General features: G+C 43.0%; 1 protein-coding gene across 3 annotated transcripts in view; it reads left to right on the top strand.

The window, feature by feature from the left end:
- The first annotated feature begins 6062 nt into the window (after nucleotides 1-6062).
- UAP1 (UDP-N-acetylglucosamine pyrophosphorylase 1) overlaps nucleotides 6063-19004 on the top strand; it is a 231064-nt gene continuing 218122 nt past the window's right edge. For 2 of the 3 annotated variants that reach the window (XM_053696349.1, XM_053696348.1), the window contains exon 1: nucleotides 6063-6381. In XM_053696349.1, coding sequence (XP_053552324.1) covers nucleotides 6102-6381 — 280 coding nt within the window. In that variant the 5' untranslated portion in view covers nucleotides 6063-6101. Of the gene's footprint in view, nucleotides 6382-9657; nucleotides 9750-19004 lie in introns of those variants that run through there. The other variant, XM_053696350.1, reaches the window with a different exon arrangement.

The following is a 19004-nucleotide window of genomic DNA, read 5'->3' as shown; positions in this document are numbered from 1 at the left end:
GGGGAGAGACCACATGGTCAGTGTGTGTGTGTGACTGAGGGGAGAGACCACATGGTCAGTGTGTGTGTGTGACTGAGGGGAGAGACCACATGGTCAGTGTGTGTGTGTGACTGAGGGGAGAGACCAGAGGGTCAGTGTGTGTGTGACTGAGGGGAGAGACCAGAGGGTCAGTGTGTGTGTGACTGAGGGGAGAGACCAGAGGGTCAGTGTGTGTGTGTGACTGAGGGGAGAGACCAGAGGGTCAGTGTGTGTGTGTGACTGAGGGGAGAGACCAGAGGGTCAGTGTGTGTGTGTGTGTGTGACTGAGGGGAGAGACCAGAGGGTCAGTGTGTGTGTGTGTGACTGAGGGCAGAGACCACAGGGTCAGTGTGTGTGACTGAGGGGAGAGACCAGAGGGTCAGTGTGTGACTGAGGGGAGAGACCAGAGGGTCAGTGTGTGTGTGTGTGTGTGACTGAGGGGGAGAGACCAGAGGGTCAGTGTGTGATTAAGGGGAGAGACCAGAGGGTCAGTGTGTGATTAAGGGGTGAGACCAGAGGGTCAGTGTGTGTGTGTGACTGAGGGGAGAGAACAGAGGGTCAGTGTGTGATTAAGGGGAGAGACCAGAGGGTCAGTGTGTGATTAAGGGGAGAGACCAGAGGGTCAGTGTGTGTGTGTGTGTGACTGAGGGGAGAGACCAGAGGGTCAGTGTGTGATTAAGGGGAGAGGCCAGAGGGTCAGTGTGTGATTAAGGGGAGAGGCCAGAGGGTCAGTGTGTGATTAAGGGGAGAGGCCAGAGGGTCAGTGTGTGATTAAGGGGAGAGGCCAGAGGGTCAGTGTGTGATTAAGGGGAGAGGCCAGAGGGTCAGTGTGTGATTAAGGGGAGAGACCACAGGGTCAGTGTGTGTGTGTGACTGAGGGGAGAGACCAGAGGGTCAGTGTGTGTGTGTGTGTGATTGAGGGGAGAGACCACAGGGTCAGTGTGTGTGTGTGACTGATGGGAGAGACCAGAGGGTCAGTGTGTGATTAAGGGGAGAGACCAGAGGGTCAGTGTTTGTGTGACTGAGGGGAGAGACCAGAGGGTCAGTGTGTGATTAAGGGGAGAGACCAGAGGGTCAGTGTGTGTGTGTGACTGAGGGGAGAGACCAGAGGGTCAGTGTGTGATTAAGGGAGAGACCAGAGGGTCAGTGTGTGTGTGTGACTGAGGGGAGAGACCAGAGGGTCAGTGTGTGATTAAGGGGAAGACCAGAGGGTCAGTGTGTGATTTAAGGGGAGAGACCAGAGGGTCCAGTGTGTGATTAAGGGGAGAGACCAGAGGGTCCGTGGGTGATTAAGGGGAGAGACCAGAGGGTCAGTGTGTGTGTGTGACTGAGGGGAGAGACCAGAGGGTCAGTGTGTGATTAAGGGGAGAGACCAGAGGGTCAGTGTGTGTGTGTGACTGAGGGGAGAGACCAGAGGGTCAGTGTGTGATTAAGGGGAGAGACCAGAGGGTCAGTGTGTGTGTGTGTGTGTGTGTGACTGAGGGGAGAGACCAGAGGGTCAGTGTGTGATTAAGGGGAGAGACCAGAGGGTCAGTGTGTGTGTGTGTGACTGAGGGGAGAGAACAGAGGGTCAGTGTGTGATTAAGGGGAGAGACCAGAGGGTCAGTGTGTGTGTGTGTGTTACTGAGGGGGAGGGAACAGAGGGTCAGTGTGTGATTAAGGGGAGAGACCAGAGGGTCAGTGTGTGTGTGTGTGTTACTGAGGGGAGAGACCAGAGGGTCAGTGTGTGATTAAGGGGAGAGACCAGAGGGTCAGTGTGTGATTAAGGGGAGAGACCAGAGGGTCAGTGTGTGATTAAGGGGAGAGGCCAGAGGGTCAGTGTGTGATTAAGGGGAGAGGCCAGAGGGTCAGTGTGTGATTAAGGGGAGAGGCCAGAGGGTCAGTGTGTGATTAAGGTGAGAGACCAGAGGGTCAGTGTGTGACTGAGGGGAGAGACCAGAGGGTCAGTGTGTGTGTGTGACTGAGGGGAGAGACCAGAGGGTCAGTGTGTGTGTGTGTGACTGAGGGGAGAGACCAGAGGGTCAGTGTGTGTGTGTGTGACTGAGGGGAGAGACCAGAGGGTCAGTGTGTGTGTGTGTGACTGAGGGGAGAGACCAGAGGGTCAGTGTGTGTGTGTGTGACTGAGGGGAGAGACCAGAGGGTCAGTGTGTGATTAAGGGGAGAGGCCAGAGGGTCAGTGTGTGATTAAGGGGAGATACCAGAGGGTCAGTGTCTGTGTGACTGAGGGGAGAGACCACAGGGTCAGTGTGTGTGTGTGTGTGTGTGACTGAGGGGAGAGACCAGAGGGTCAGTGTGTGTGTGTGATTGAGGGGAGAGACCACAGGGTCAGTGTGTGTGTGTGACTGATGGGAGAGACCAGAGGGTCAGTGTGTGATTAAGGGGAGAGACCAGAGGGTCAGTGTTTGTGTGACTGAGGGGAGAGACCAGAGGGTCAGTGTGTGTGACTCAGGGGAGAGACCAGAGGGTCAGTGTGTGTGACTCAGGGGAGAGACCAGAGGGTCAGTGTGTGTGAGTCTGAGGGGGAGAGACCAGAGGGTCAGTGTGTGATTAAGGGGAGAGACCAGAGGGTCAGTGTGTGTGTGACTGAGGGGAGAGACCAGAGGGTCAGTGTGTGATTAAGGGGAGAGACCAGAGGGTCAGTGTGTGTGTGTGACTGAGGGGAGAGGCCAGAGGGTCAGTGTGTGATTAAGGGGAGAGGCCAGAGGGTCAGTGTGTGATTAAGGGGAGAGACCAGAGGGTCAGTGTGTGATTAAGGGGAGAGACCACAGGGTCAGTGTGTGACTGAGGGGAGAGACCACAGGGTCAGTGTGTGTGTGTGTGTGTGACTGAGGGGAGAGACCACAGGGTCAGTGTGTGTGACTGAGGGGAGAGACCACAGGGTCAGTGTGTGTGACTGAGGGGAGAGACCACAGGGTCAGTGTGTGTGACTGAGGGGAGAGACCACAGGGTCAGTGTGTGTGACTGAGGGGACAGACCACAGGGTCAGTGTGTGTGTGTGACTGAGGGGAGAGACCACATGGTCAGTGTGTGTGTGTGTGACTGAGGGGAGAGACCACATGGTCAGTGTGTGTGTGTGTGACTGAGGGGAGAGACCACATGGTCAGTGTGTGTGTGTGTGTGTGACTGAGGGGAGAGACCACATGGTCAGTGTGTGTGTGTGACTGAGGGGAGAGACCACATGGTCAGTGTGTGTGTGTGACTGAGGGGAGAGACCAGAGGGTCAGTGTGTGTGTGTGACTGAGGGGAGAGACCAGAGGGTCAGTGTGTGTGTGTGTGTGACTGAGGGGAGAGACCACAGGGTCAGTGTGTGTGTGTGTGTGTGTGTGACTGAGGGGAGAGACCACAGGGTCAGTGTGTGTGTGTGACTGAGGGGAGAGACCACAGGGTCAGTGTGTGTGTGTGTGACTGAGGGGAGAGACCACAGGGTCAGTGTGTGTGTGTGTGACTGAGGGGAGAGACCACAGGGTCAGTGTGTGTGTGTGTGACTGATGGGAGAGACCACAGGGTCAGTGTGTGTGTGACTGATGGGAGAGACCACAGGGTCAGTGTGTGTGTGACTGAGGGGAGAGACCAGAGGGTCAGTGTGTGATTAAGGGGAGAGACCACATGGTCAGTGTGTGTGTGACTGATGGGAGAGACCAGAGGGTCAGTGTGTGTGTGTGTGTGACTGAGGGGAGAGACCACAGGGTCAGTGTGTGTGTGTGTGACTGAGGGGGAGAGACCACAGGGTCAGTGTGTGTGTGTGTGTGTGTGATTAAGGGGAGAGACCACAGGGTCAGTGTGTGACTGAGGGGAGAGACCACAGGGTCAGTGTGTGTGTGTGTGACTGAGGGGAGAAACCAGAGGGTCAGTGTGTGTGTGTGTGTGTGACTGAGGGGAGAGACCACAGGGTCAGTGTGTGATTAAGGGGAGAGACCACAGGGTCAGTGTGTGTGTGTGTGACTGAGGGGGAGAGACCACAGGGTCAGTGTGTGTGTGTGTGACTGAGGGGAGAGACCACAGGGTCAGTGTGTGATTTAGGGGAGAGACCACAGGGTCAGTGTGTGTGTGTGTGTGACTGAGGGGAGAGACCACAGGGTCAGTGTGTGTGTTTGACTGAGGGGGGAGAGACCACAGGGTCAGTGTGTGTGTGTGTGACTGAGGGGAGAGACCACAGGGTCAGTGTGTGTGTGTGACTGAGGGGAGAGACCACAGGGTCAGTGTGTGTGTGTGACTGAGGGGAGAGACCACAGGGTCAGTGTGTGTGTGTGACTGAGGGGAGAGACCACAGGGTCAGTGTGTGTGACTGAGGGGAGAGACCAGAGGGTCAGTGTGTGTGTGTGTGACTGAGGGGAGAGACCACAGGGTCAGTGTGTGATTAAGGGGAGAGACCACAGGGTCAGTGTGTGTGTGTGTGTGTGTGTGACTGAGGGGAGAGACCACAGGGTCAGTGTATGATTAAGGGGAGAGACCACAGGGTCAGTGTGTGTGTGTGTGTGACTGAGGGGGAGAGACCACAGGGTCAGTGTGTGTGTGTGTGACTGAGGGGAGAGACCACAGTGTCAGTGTGTGTGTGTGTGACTGAGGGGAGAGACCACAGGGTCAGTGTGTGTGTGTGTGTGTGTGACTGAGGGGAGAGACCACAGGGTCAGTGTGTGTGTGTGACTGAGGGGAGAGACCACAGGGTCAGTGTGTGTGTGACTGAGGGGAGAGACCACAGGGTCAGTGTGTGTGTGTGATTAAGGGGAGAGACCAGAGGGTCAGTGTGTGTGTGTGTGACTGAGGGGAGAGACCACAGGGTCAGTGTGTGTGTGTGATTAAGGGGAGAGACCAGAGGGTCAGTGTGTGTGTGTGAGACTGAGGGGAGAGACCACAGGGTCAGTGTGTGTGTGTGTGAATGAGGGGAGAGACCACAGGGTCAGTGTGTGTGTGTGACTGAGGGGAGAGACCAGAGGGTCAGTGTGTGTGTGTGACTGAGGGGAGAGACCACAGGGTCAGTGTGTGATTAAGGGGAGAGACCAGAGGGTCAGTGTGTGTGTGTGTGACTGAGGGGGAGAGACCACAGGGTCAGTGTGTGTGACTGAGGGGAGAGACCACAGGGTCAGTGTGTGTGTGTGTGTGTGTGTGACTGAGGGGAGAGACCACAGGGTCAGTGTGTGTGTGTGACTGAGGGGAGAGACCACAGGGTCAGTGTGTGTGTGTGTGACTGAGGGGGAGAGACCACAGGGTCAGTGTGTGTGTGTGTGACTGAGGGGAGAGACCACAGGGTCAGTGTGTGTGTGTGTGACTGAGGGGAGAGACCTGAATCATGAGAGATTTTTTTTTTGGTTTAATGTCCCTTTAAGCTACCTAATTAACCCCTTCACTGCCGGGAATAACAGAGGTGTGGTGTGCAGCTGCAATTAGCAACCTTTTAATAACCAAAAAGCAGTGGCAAAGCCAAATATGTCTATTTCTGAGCAAAGGGGATCCCAGAGAAACGTTTACAAACATTAGTGCCACGATTGCACAAGCAGTATGTAAAGAATTTTTGTGAAAAAGTACCCTTTTTATTTTATTGCATTTGACAGTGAAATGGTGGCATGAAATATACCAAAATGAACCTAGATCAATACCTTGGGTTGTATATAATTTTGACAGGTAAATAAAAAAAAAAAAAAAAAAAAAAAAGCTCTATTTCTGTTTAAATGGCGTAATGGCAAAAAAAATGCTAAAAATTCTCTTGTATTTTGGGCAAGTTTTTGTCTAAAAGTTCCGCTAGTGAAAGGGTTAAGCAAAGAAGCAAACGTCTTGAGATGGGGAAACGTAGTAGCTTCATTCCTTGTGCTGGTGCCTCAGTGGGAGTTTAGCAGATGGCATCTGTGCGTAAGGTAAATGGAGTAATGTATTTTGTTAGTTACAGGGTCCTGCTGTGGTGGTGAACTGGGTTGTGGATTTATTGATGGTTATGGAAATGATGTGGGCGAGTTGATGATATGTATCTGAGGTCGTTGGGGGCTTTTTGTACATGTCGGCACTTGAGTTGTTCAGGGTTTGTGTTACTGGGCAGTATGATTAATATAGATTTACTTTATTATTTCCAGGCCGTTATATCTGCTTTAAATATGGATGTAGCTGCTCTTGGTTTGTGCCTGTCAGAGGCTGGTCAGTCCCATGTGCTACAGTTCTGGGAAGAACTGACCTTACCACAGCGCTCATGTCTCTTACAAGAGCTGCAAGACTTGGACATAAAGGAGTTAAGTGGCTTTTTCCACAGGGCTATGGCTAGCTTCAATGCTTCAAAAAACCAGGAGAAAGTGGACGTACGTATGGAACCGGTTCCAAATGATGTCTTTGGCAGTGTTGCACGGAATCGAGTGCATCTACATACCTGGGAGCAACACGGTATAACCCAGGCTAATCCTGCCTACTGTTCTTATCATAAAATGATCATTGTACTGTTAGCAGGAAGCATAATTGTAACTATCTACTTTATAGGGATTAAAACACGGTATTTGTTAATAATGCTATATTTAATTTGAAAAAAAAAATTTTAGTCGCTTCCCTTTGGACCTTGGATATACCAAGCTACATACAAATTTTACTTCCTAGTGTTCTCTATATCCTAATTTCTAAGCCCTTGAAAGCCTCCTTATCTATGTGCATTTTGACAGTTTTTCACAGCTAGGCTAGTTTGTGTGCAATATAGATAAAGATTGTGCTCACTCCCATTGAGTTATTTGTGAGTCAGCACTGATTGGCTACATTTTAAGTCTGTCAAAAGAACTGAGATAAGGGGGCAGTCTGCAGATGCTTAGATACAAGGTAATCAGAGGTTAAAAGTATATTATTATAACTGAGATAAGGAGCAGTCTGCAAAGGCTTATAGATACAAGGTAATCACAGAGGTAAAAAGTACATTAATATAACTGAGAAGGGGAGTCTGCAGAGGCTTAGATACAGAGGTAAAAAGTACATTAATATAACTGAGAAGGGGCAGTCTGCAGAGGCTTAGATACAGAAGTAAAAAGTATACTAATATAACTGAGATAAGGAGCAGTCTGCAGAGGTTTAGATACAAGGTAATCACAGAGGTAAAAAGTACATTAATATAACTGAGAAGAAGCAGTCTGCAGAGGTTTAGATACAGAAGTAAAAAGTATATTAATATAACTGAGATAAGGAGCAGTCTGCAGAGGCTTAGATACAGGGTAATCCACAGAGGTAAAAAGTATATTAATATAACTGAGATAAGGGGGCAGTCTGCAGAGGCTTAGATACAGAGGTAAAAAGTATATTAATATAACTGAGATAAGGGGGCAGTCTGCAGAGGTTTAGATACAAGGTAATCACAGAGGTAAAAAGTATATTAATATAACTGAGATAAGTAGCAGTCTGCAGATGCTTAGATACAAGGTAATCAGAGGTAAAAAGTGTATTCATATAACTGAGATAAGGGGCAGTCTGCAGAGACTTAGATACAGAGGTAAAAAGTGTATTCATATAACTGAGATAAGGGGCAGTCTGCAGAGACTTAGATACAGAGGTAAAAAGTGTATTCATATAAATGATGATTATGCAAAACTGGGGAATGGGTAATAAAGGGATTATATATCTTAAACTAGGTTCTAGCTGCTGATTGGTGGATGTGTGTGTGTGTGTGTGTGTGTGTGTGTGTATAATCGATTGTCATTGGCTCATCCAGGTGTTCAGTTAGAAAACAGTAGTGCATTCAACAAATGATACATTTTTAAACGACTTTTCAGTGTGCTTCTATTATCAAATTTGCTTCATTCTCTTGGCATCATTTGTTGAGGGAGCAGCAATGCACTACAGGTTTCTAACTGAACACATGGGTGAGCCAATGACAATCGGTGTGTGTATATGTATGTATGTATATATATATATATATATATATATATATATAATGTATGTAGCCACCAATCGGCAACTAGAACCTAGGTTCTTTGCTGCTTCTGAGCTAACCTAGATTAACCTTCCAGCAAAGGATAAGAGAAGGAAGCAAATTAAATAATAAAAGTAAATTGTATGTTCTACCTAAATCATGATATACATTTTTTGGGTTTCACATCCCCTTTTTTCTGCAAGCTTGTTGATTTGCAAATCTTGTATGGTTTATTTAAAGGATTACTTTCTGTTATAATTTTTAAGCCAAACAACTAACATATTAAAGTTAATAAACATTAATTAAAACCTACTGACCTATATTTTCTCCAAAACGAAGTTTCATAACGTTATAAAAGTTATATCTTTTATTCCCCGATGATGTCACGTTATCCTGCCCACTATTTTCAGCACTGTGTTCAAAATACTTAAACCAATGAAATTGTGTTTAAAGCGCCATTTTGAAACCTAGGTATTGTAAACGGATTGGTACAGAGCAAAGGATACCCACGGAGTGGGTTTGGAAAACAATTAAATTTGCAGACAAGATTTCTGATATACGGTAGACATATGTTAATGAAATGCTATTGATAAAAAGCGTATGTGGGGTAGTTAGTTAGTAACAGGCATAGAAAATATTTACTTACAGTGGCCCTTTAATGCATTCTAATCAGATCAATGTTGCTTTTAATGGTATCTGTGTTCCATACAAGGGAGCACTTCAGGTTTTGCTCCAGGATTTAAAGATGTTGTACACTCTACTGTATCTGACTTGTTGGTAGCTATGTAAGCAAAACAAGTTGGTTACTGATAATCCCTGATTTAAATAGATCTAAGTCCATTATACTACATGCCTCTGAATTCGTATCCTCTTTTCTGTTTAAGCTTGAACATCTTCCTTCACTTTTAAGAGAAGTGTTATGTACCTTAGGGGTTCAGGATACCAAGGTTTCTGAGGATGTCTGAAGCAATTGGATTTGATTTTTAAACCTAAAAGTCTCCATAGGTTGTTCCAGATGCTATCTCTGAATTTATTTATAAAGTATGGTTTAAGCCAGGTATCCATTTTAGTCCTGCGTTAACATTTAAAAAGATTTTACCTTTACCTACTTGTAAAATAGAGCTTTGGGAAACTAACCCTAAAGTGGCTAGGGCTAATTCTACTCTGGCTAGATGTACTGCTATTCCTCTTGAGGATATTCTTTACTTATTTTAAAGACCCTGTGGAAAGAATGCCAGTGTCTTTTTATAGAATGGCTTTTCAGCAAGTAGCTTTACTTTTTTTAGACCTGCAATTAGTATTGCTTGTGTTGCTGCAGCCTCTACTCCTTGGTTTGAAGGTTTTGTCTGAGCAGTTTTTAGAGGAGTCTGCTTGTAAAGAGGTTTTGCATTAGTTTAAACTACTAGACAGATAATGCTTACATTTGTGATGCTGTTGTTGACATTGTTGCATTCAGTGCCAAGAATATGGCATTAGCAGTTCTGACTAGGACGGCCTTATGGTTGGCTGACATGGTTTCTAAGTCTAGGCTTTTGTCTCTTCCTTTACAGGGAAACACTTGGTCTGGATGCTATTATTTATACTCTGACTGGAGGTAAGGGAGCTTTCTTTCATACAGGTGGGGAGGGTCTACAACCCTTTATTCTTGGTAATTCTTCTTCTCTACCATTAGGAGGAGGCAAAGATTCCCAAACCCCAAGTGCTCTATAAAACCCCACCTCACACATAACGCAGTCTTTACTTTGCCTCCTTTGTAGATGGTTGAAGAATCAAGATGTGCATTTGATTCTTCTGGGAGAGGGGTTTTCAGTCTGTCGAGGCACGGTTTCCCCTCATGTACAGTGCTTGTCACAGGGATGTATTTGAGGTATGATTTGATTCTTTTTTTCATCTCATGTGAAATATATAATTGTCACGAATATCTCAGGATGTAGCTGCTAAGGGGTTAATTCTGTTTAGTTTGTGAACTAACAACAGTTATTTGCTTTTCAAGAAGAATTGTGTCATGTGTTTTTTGTTTCCTTTGAAGTACCAGGAGCCTCATAAATAGTTTCTAAGGCTCACTCCACCAAATGTTATTGTGTATGTATTGAGTCATAAAGCCACTCGAGCTTTTAGCTCCAGAGATACAACGCAGTGCTTCTTACCCATATCCTGAGGAAGTCAATAAAAGGACATTGGTATAATGTATATGTGTTTAAAACTGCTATGACATTAAATGAAGGTAAATATGACAACCTATGTCATATCTGGTATCAAATTGATTCTCCCAATGAAACCAAGAGATTACCGGTCAGTGTATCTAAAAATAAAGTTTCCTAGCAGAAATTATAATGGGTTCTATAATTTCAGACAAAAACTTAGTTTATTGAAGGTCATAAAGACAGGGGGGTTTCTTAGCCCGCCCAGGAGGGTGTGGTCAGGCAACCTGATCTATGGAAAAAAGGTATAAGGGTCTTGGGTTTTAACACTGAAAGGGGTCATTCTTACAAGGGGAGCTGTTCTACAGAGTAAGGACCACCGCTTCATGCCAGTCCCCAGGCGCAGATCTTGAGACTAGTAAAGTATTCAATCTGTTTTTCTCCTTTTTTTATTTTAACCTGTTTGCTGTGTGTAATTGTATTTGTAACAACTTTTTATTAATAATGCATTATGCATAATATTTTTGGCATAATAAATAATTCCTTTATTAAGTTTGGCCTTTGTCTAATAATTGAACCACGTTACTGAAAGAGACTGGAATATTAGAACTGTATAATTTAGGTGATTTTCTGATAAATTGTATTCAGAGAGTTAATGTGTAAGTCTGGGTTTTTTCTTAGGATTTTCCCTTTAATAAATTATAAGTGGTGGCAGCTGAGATATTGTAATTAGTTTAGCGTGGGTGGCATTAAAGTAGTTTTGGGGCATTTCTTTTACGTCTAGTACAGACTGGAGAGTGTTGTTAACCCTTGCACCCACTGAACTAAATAACAAGCTGGTCTGGTGTGGCTAGATTGTGACATATTAGTAGGCTGACCATATTGCCGCTTTAAGAAGGAACACATATGAAAAATACATATGTGAGGGTTCTTATACAAAACCATTTCTTTAAACAGCCCTGGAAACAGCCCTGACATATGTATTTTTCATATGTGTCCCTTTTTAAAGCGGCAATATGGTCAGCCTACATATTAGTGACAGTAGAAGGGGTCTGATAACCCTTTCTGTGCCAAATAAGTGATTGGCGCAGGGTTGGGTAACCCTGGTTCATCACAATAATAAACTCTTAAAATTGGTCAATGGACTTGTCTTTTGCCTCCCTTTAGGGATCTATAACATACTCCTAAAGTTTACTTATATGTGTTGTTAATATATATGGTCCTGGGATAGATCCTTTTCACTATTGCCTTGCTCTTTTGCGTCTCTTTTTTTGGCACACTTAGTTTTTTGTGCGTCGGCCTGTGGTTTTCACGCGTCTGTGTTGTTGTTGTCGTTGGGTATACGCTTATCTGGCTAGCACACATCCCTTTAGTCTTCTATAGTTTTGTCAGGGTATCTGTGAGTAACATTAAATAAACTACAGATATACCACATGATTTGATATTTCATTTTAGTTAATATCAAATTTGACATGAGTTGTGTGGGCTGTAGCCATAACAGACCAACCCCCTTTCTCCTGATTGACAGAACATCTGAGAACAAAGAAACTCACATCTGTAAAATCTCAGGATGACACAGACCCCCCTTTGCTGTGACTAGGTATACATTACAGGCCAGGATATCTCAAATTATCCATTTCAAAAGAAGCCTAGATACAGAGAGAGCAAAGGGAAAACATTTGGCTCAATTGGTGAGGACAGGGAAAGAGCCTAAATGTCTGTAAGAACCTCTTTGAACATCACTAAAGCCAGGAATATAGTAATTAGCACAGACCTGTTGATTGCCCCTGAACCAACTAAATACAGATAAGGCATCTGAACTCAAGTTACCTACAGCACATAAGAAACTAGATCTCAGAAAAAGAAATTGAGTCTAATCTTCATAATAATTAAAAATACACAGATCATATTTAAAACGTGTGTGTATATGTATGTATATGTGTATATATATATATATATATATATATATATATATATATATATAGCGCACACACACGCTAAATATATATATATTTATTGTGTGTGTATGATAATGTACTCATGTTTCATATTAAAATAATCAGAGAAAATTGCATTCTATATTACCATATGTACTGAAAATTAAAGTATATTTAATAAACATTTTTAAGGTTAGATACTAGACTGCAGCAGTATTGATGGCAAGACTGCATTTCTGATTATCTGCTGCCCCCTCGTGGATTAAAACTGGTATGACAGCCAAACAAGTTGACCGTTAAAAACATATGCAAATCCAAATGAGCCAATCAGGGAGGCGTCTCCCAAATAACCAAACAGGGACAGCATCCGAAAGGGCCTATCAGACAAGTTTCAGTAAGGGTGCATCTCGATTTCATCGATGATTAGAATAAAAATGGGTGGGGTATATCACGTGATTTAGCCTCCTGCAAGAGAAAAAAGAAAAGGTCTTGGCTGCTGTTTTTTGACTGAGAAACGGTTGCCTTGGAATCCAGTCTCTCTATAAAGCAAATCTGGGCCTAACTTTCATCCATCTTGCAAAAATACCTCTTAATTTATGAGGTGAAATTGGACTTATTGGAGAAAGCTGAGATACTCAATTGGTTGATGTGGTGATGTATAAGTATTCTATATATTTAATATTTTAATCAAAGGTATTTAGTAACTACAACTAGGTTGCAGTTAGTAATTTTAAAAGGCCACAATTTGTATTTTAAGCTCATGTTCATAGTCTTATGTAGTTTAACTAGTCATATTTAGTGCTAAGTAATTTATATTTGCAACTATATATATTTTAGAACTTGCCTTAATTGTAGCTAAAAAGAGTTTATTTCAGCTCAGAGAAATTGGCATAGAAATTGGCTGTTAAAGCATCTTGTTAAATTGTTTAACTAAGCACTGTTAAAGTTAGTGATTGATACTCTAGTATTTCATTGTGGTATTTTAATGTAATTCATTGTGAATAAGGTAAATTGTAAAGGTATATTTTTATGATCTTTGTATAGAATATTGTAACAGCATAAGTGTGTATCATCTGATTCATAATCTGGTTTCTATAAATATAATTCATTGTGTTTAACTTTAACTAATATAAAGAATTTAGGAATAAATATTGATTTTAATTGTTTCATATATGCATTTTAATTGGAGGTTATTTTAAAGAATAATTATTAAATACATTGTATTATAGCCCTGCTGTATGACATTTTTTTTTTTTTTTTTTTTGTTTTTTTCTCCCCGCATGCCAGTTTACACCTGTTGGGTCAGCATAGTCCCTTCTAGTCTTCCTATAGTTTTACCCTTGCGTCGGGTTAGCTCACGGTTATGTGCGCACTGGATTGTAATGTTTGTTCCTCCTGTTTTGTTTTACAGTTTGGCGTAGTGCGCATTATACCTGCAACTCTATTATTTATGTTGTTATTATTATTATTATTATTATTACTGCTTAGGAGGGGGTAAGTGGCTTCCATTCCTCAAGAGCTTTTTAAAGGGACATTATACACCCAATAAATAAAGCATTCAAAGAAGATAACGTTTGTAATTGACATGTATTAGCAATTTTGCTGCTAAAGCTTCTAAAAATGATAAACCTTGCAGTGCTTTCACTGCATATGAATATGTATGTCATACACACTAGCTAGAGAGCAAGGGTTTTTCTCTCACTCCCTAACTAGTGTCCTTACAGCCAGTCCCCATGCTGGAGCTGTCTAATGTTTAAACATTAGAAAAGCTGCCAATATAAACTAACAGCACTCAGCCGTTTTTCCCTTTCTGTTCCACTGTGCAGGGATCCCCCTCCCCCTCTATCCTCAGTTACTATGGCATTCTGCAGACACTGAGCTAAATATTTCAAACACAGCTCTTTAAAACAATTTCAGGATCAATATTCCAAGGAATACTGTGAAAGCTCAAGCTTTTCTAAAGTCCGTCTCAGATCAGGAATATATGGGAGTTATTGTTTGGGTTCCTTTGCAGGAACAGGGGATGGGATTTTATTCAAATCTCTTCATTGTTCCAAAGAAGGAAAATACCTAGAGACCAGTTATGGGTCTAAAGGCTCTGAACAGGTTTGTAAGGATTCAATCTTTAAGAATGGAAACTCAGGACTATTCTGCTTTTTTAATTTTATTTTGTTTAGCAAGGTCAGCTTATGTCCATAAAAGATTTAAAGGATGCTTACCTTCATGTTCCTATTTCCAGTTTCTGATGTTGGCCTTTCTGGACAGACATTTTTCACTTTGTTGCTTCTGGCTTTAGCTCTAAGAATAATCACAAAGGTTCTGGTGCCCTTTTTGTGTGTGTGATCACGTTTTAGGGTATTGCAGTGTTTCTATACCTGGACGACATCTTGGTTCAGGCTCCGTCTTTTACTTTAGCAGTATCTCACACCAACCGACTATTGTTTCTTCAATAGCATGGTTGGCGGATCAATTTTCAAAAGATTTCTCTGGTTCCTCAGACAAAGGTAACTTTCTTTGGTTTCCATATAGTATCCATGAGTTCCTAACAGAGCAGAGAAGGTTAAAATTGGTGTCTGATCTCTAAACCTTCAGTTTCTCTCCTTTTCTTTATTGGCTCTGTGTATGGAAGTACTAGGTCTCATGATTGCAGCCTCAGATGCAATTACATTTGCTTGATTTCACATGAGTTCTCTTCAGTTTTGTATGCTGCGTCAATCATGCAGGGATTATACTAAGATGTCTCAAACGATATATTTCTTCTGTTAAGTGTGATCAGTCCACGGGTCATCATTACTTCTGGGATATTACTCCTCCCCAACAGGAAGTGCAAGAGGATTCACCCAGCAGAGCTGCATATAGCTCTTCCCCTCTACGTCACTCCCAGTCATTCTCTTGCACCCAACGACTAGATAGGATGTGTGAGAGGACTATGGTGATTATACTTAGTTTTATATCTTCAATCAAAAGTTTGTTATTTTAAAATAGCACCGGAGTGTGTTATTATCTCTCTGGCAGAGTTTGAAGAAGAATCTACCAGAGTTTTTGTTATGATTTTAGCCGGAGTAGTTAAGATCATATTGCTGTTTCTCGGCCATCTGAGGAGAGGTAAACTTCAGATCAGGGGACAGCGGGCAGATGAATCTGCATAGAGGTATGTAGCAGTTTTTATTTTCTGACAATGGAATTGATGAGAAAATCCTGCCATACCGATATAATGTCATGTATGTATACTTTACACTTCAGTATTCTGGGGAATGGTACTTCACTAGAATTACACTGTAAGAAATACATAAAGCTGTTTAATAACTAGAGATTATGTTTAACGTTTTTGCTGGAATGTAAAATCTTTTTCATTTACTGAGGTACTGAGTGAATAAATGTTTGGGCACTATTTTTCCACTTGGCAGTTGCTTAATCTGTTTTTTTGACAGTTTCTGTTCTCCCTCACTGCTGTGTGTGAGGGGGAGGGGCCGTTTTTTTGGCGCTTTTACTGCATCAAATATTTCAGTCAGCAACTCATTGTATTCCCTGCATGATCCGGTTCATCTCTACAGAGCTCAGGGGTCTTCAAAACTTATTTTGAGGGAGGTAATTTCTCTCAGCAGAGCTGTGAGAATTATAGTTTGACTGAGATAAAAAACGTTTATTCTGTAATTTGTTTCCTGCTTTCAGAACGCCAAGCTTCCTCGTTACGGGTCCAGATCCAGGGATCCAGGAGCAGTCCTGATAGATGCTCTGACAGCACCTTGGGACTTCAGGATGGCTTACGTGTTTCCACCCTTCCCGTTGCTTCCGCGATTGATTGCCAGAATCAAACAAGAGAGAGCATCAGTGATTCTAATAGCACCTGCGTGGCCACGCAGGACTTGGTATGCAGACCTGGTGGACATGTCATCCTGTCCACCTTGGTCTCTACCTCTGAAACAGGACCTTCTGATACAGGGTCCCTTCAAACATCAAAATCTAACTTCTCTGAAGCTGACTGCTTGGAAATTGAACGCTTGATTTTATCAAGACGTGGGTTTTCTGAGTCAGTTATTGATACCTTAATACAGGCTAGGAAACCTGTTACCAGAAAGATTTACCATAAGATCTGGCGTAAATACCTATATTGGTGTGAATCCAAAGGTTACTCTTGGAGTAAGGTTAGGATTCCTAGGATATTGTCTTTTCTACAAGAAGGTTTAGAAAAGGGTTTATCTGCTAGTTCATTAAAGGGACAGATCTCAGCTCTGTCCATTCTGTTACACAAACGTCTGTCAGAAGTTCCTGACGTCCAGGCTTTTTGTCAGGCTTTGACCAGGATTAAGCCTGTGTTTAAAACTGTTGCTCCACCATGGAGTTTAAACCTTGTTCTTAATGTTTTTCAGGGCGTTCCGTTTGAACCCCTTCATTCCATTGATATAAAGTTGTTATCTTGGAAAGTTCTATTTTTAATGGCTATTTCCTCGGCTCGAAGAGTCTCTGAATTATCAGCCTTACATTGTGATTCTCCTTATTTGATTTTTCATTCGGATAAGGTAGTCCTGCGTACTAAACCTGGGTTCTTACCTAAGGTAGTTACTAACAGGAATATCAATCAAGAGATTGTTGTTCCTTCTTTATGCCCAAATCCTTCTTCAAAGAAGGAACGTCTACTGCTCAACCTGGATGTAGTCCGTGCTCTAAAATTTTACTTACAGGCAACTAAGGAATTTCGACAAACGTCTTCTCTGTTTGTCATTTACTCTGGGCAGAGGAGGGTCAAAAAGCTTCCGCTACCTCTCTTTCTTTTTGGCTTCGTAGCATAATTCGTTTAGCTTATGAGACTGCTGGACAGCAGCCTCCTGAAAGAATTACAGCTCATTCTACTAGAGCTGTGGCTTCCACTTGGGCCTTCAAGAATGAGGCCTCTGTTGAACAGATTTGCAAGGCTGCAACTTGGTCTTCGCTTCATACTTTTTCCAAATTTTACAAATTTGACACTTTTGCTTCCTCGGAGGCTATTTTTGGGAGAAAGGTTCTTCAGGCAGTGGTTCCTTCTGTATAAAGAGCCTGCCTATCCCTCCCGTCATCCGTGTACTTTTGCTTTGGTATTGGTATCCCAGAAGTAATGATGACCCATGGACTGATCACACTTAACAGAAGAAAACATAATTTATGCTTACCTGATAAATTCCTTTCTTCTGTAGTGTGATCAGTCCACGGCCCGCCCTGTTTTTAAGGCAGGTAAATATTTTTTAATTTATACTCCAGTCACCACTTCACCCTTGGCTTTTCCTTTCTCGTTTGGTCCTTGGTCGAATGACTGGGAGTGCCGTAGAGGGGAGGAGCTATATGCAGCTCTGCTGGGTGAATCCTCTTGCACTTCCTGTTGGGGAGGAGTAATATCCCAGAAGTAATGATGACCCGTGGACTGATCACACTACAGAAGAAAGGAATTTATCAGGTAAGCATAAATTATGTTTTTTGGATACCATTAAAAGTCGGTCTCTAACTTGGGGGCTGGATCATCTGTTTATTTTTATTATTCAGGGTGCATCGTTTGCTCATCCTACCTGGACTGATCACTACAGATGCAAGTCTCTCAGGTTGGGGAGCTGTTTGGAGGTCTCTGACAGCACAGGGAGTTTGGGATCCTCAGAAGGCGATGTTACCAATCAATGTTCTAGAACTCTGCAATTTTTAGGGCCCTTCTAGTTTGGCCTCTGTAGTAAAGGGAGTCTCATCTCTGTTTCCAGATAGTGTTAAAGCAGTAGCTTATATCAACCATCAGGGGGGAACTCGCAGTTCCCTGGCGTTGATGGTGGTGTGTCTGATTCTTTCTTGGGCACAAGCCAATTCTTTGCAATTCGTATCCCAGGAGTGCGCAATTGGGAGGCAGACCTCAGTCTTCAATCTCTACATCCGTTGCAAGGTTTCTCAGGCAGAGTTAGTGGATGCTTTAGTAGTTCCTTGGTCTTTTCAGCCTGCTTATCTGTTTTTGCCTCTTCTTCCCAGAGTGATTTCCAAGATAAGGCTAGAAAAGTCATCTGTAATCCTGATTGCCCCAGCTTGGCCTTGCATGATTTGGTATGGGTATGCGGACCTGGTTCAGATGTCCAGTTGCCCACTTCGGCCTCTTCTTCTGTGGTCAGACCTTCTGTCCCAAAGTCCTTCCCCTTTTTTTTTTTTTTTTTTCCTTCTCAGGATCTCAAGTTTTGAAACTTGATGGCATGGAAATTAAACGCTTAGTTCTTAGACAGGGATTTTTCTAAATTATTCTGTCACTATATTCTGTCACTATATAAAGCCCTGGTAAGTCCTCACCTTGAGTATGGAGTGCAGTTCTGGGGACCGATCGCAAAAAAAGATATTGTAGAACTAGAAAAAGTTCAGAGAAGGGCCACAAAGCTAATAAGGGGATTGGAGAAATTAACCTATGAGGAGAGGCTAGCCAAACTGAATCTGTTTTCTTTAGAAAAAAGGCGCTTGAGAGGTGACATGATTACTTTATATAAATATATTCAAGGCCATATTCAGAGATGGCAAGAAGCTCTGTTTATTCCTAGAAAATTGTTTCTGACAAGAAGTCACAATTTAAGGTTGGAGGAAAGGAGATTTAATCTCCTGCAACAGAAACGTTTTTTCACTGTAAGAGCAATAAAATTGTGGAACTCATTACCAAAGGAGGTAGTGAATGCCAATACCCTAGATAAATTTAAAAATAGTCTGGATACATTTCTGTATATAAACAAAATTCAAGGATATGATTGCTAGTATTAAATGAGTCCCCTTTTAGTGGGGTTATTTAAGCTTAACTGGAGCTTTTTTGTAAGTATTTTAGATTTGTATAGGTTGAACGGGATGGACTTCAGTCTTTTTTCAACCTTATCTACTATGTTGCTATGTATCAGTTTCCACTTCTTGGGCTTCAAGTATGAGGCTTCAGTTGACCAAATTTGCAAGCCATCTATCTAAATCTATCCTCGTGGATTTATTTTCTTAGTTAAAAAAAGATGTTTCTAAATCCCTCCCTTTTTATGTTCTTACTTGTGAATTCCAGAGCTTGGGTATTCCCAAGAG

This window comes from Bombina bombina, unplaced genomic scaffold, assembly GCF_027579735.1.
Source record: "Bombina bombina isolate aBomBom1 unplaced genomic scaffold, aBomBom1.pri scaffold_452, whole genome shotgun sequence".
Lineage (NCBI taxonomy): Eukaryota > Metazoa > Chordata > Amphibia > Anura > Bombinatoridae > Bombina > Bombina bombina.
Note: the sequence above shows the minus strand (reverse complement) of the source record. Positions and strands in the feature narration are given on the sequence as shown.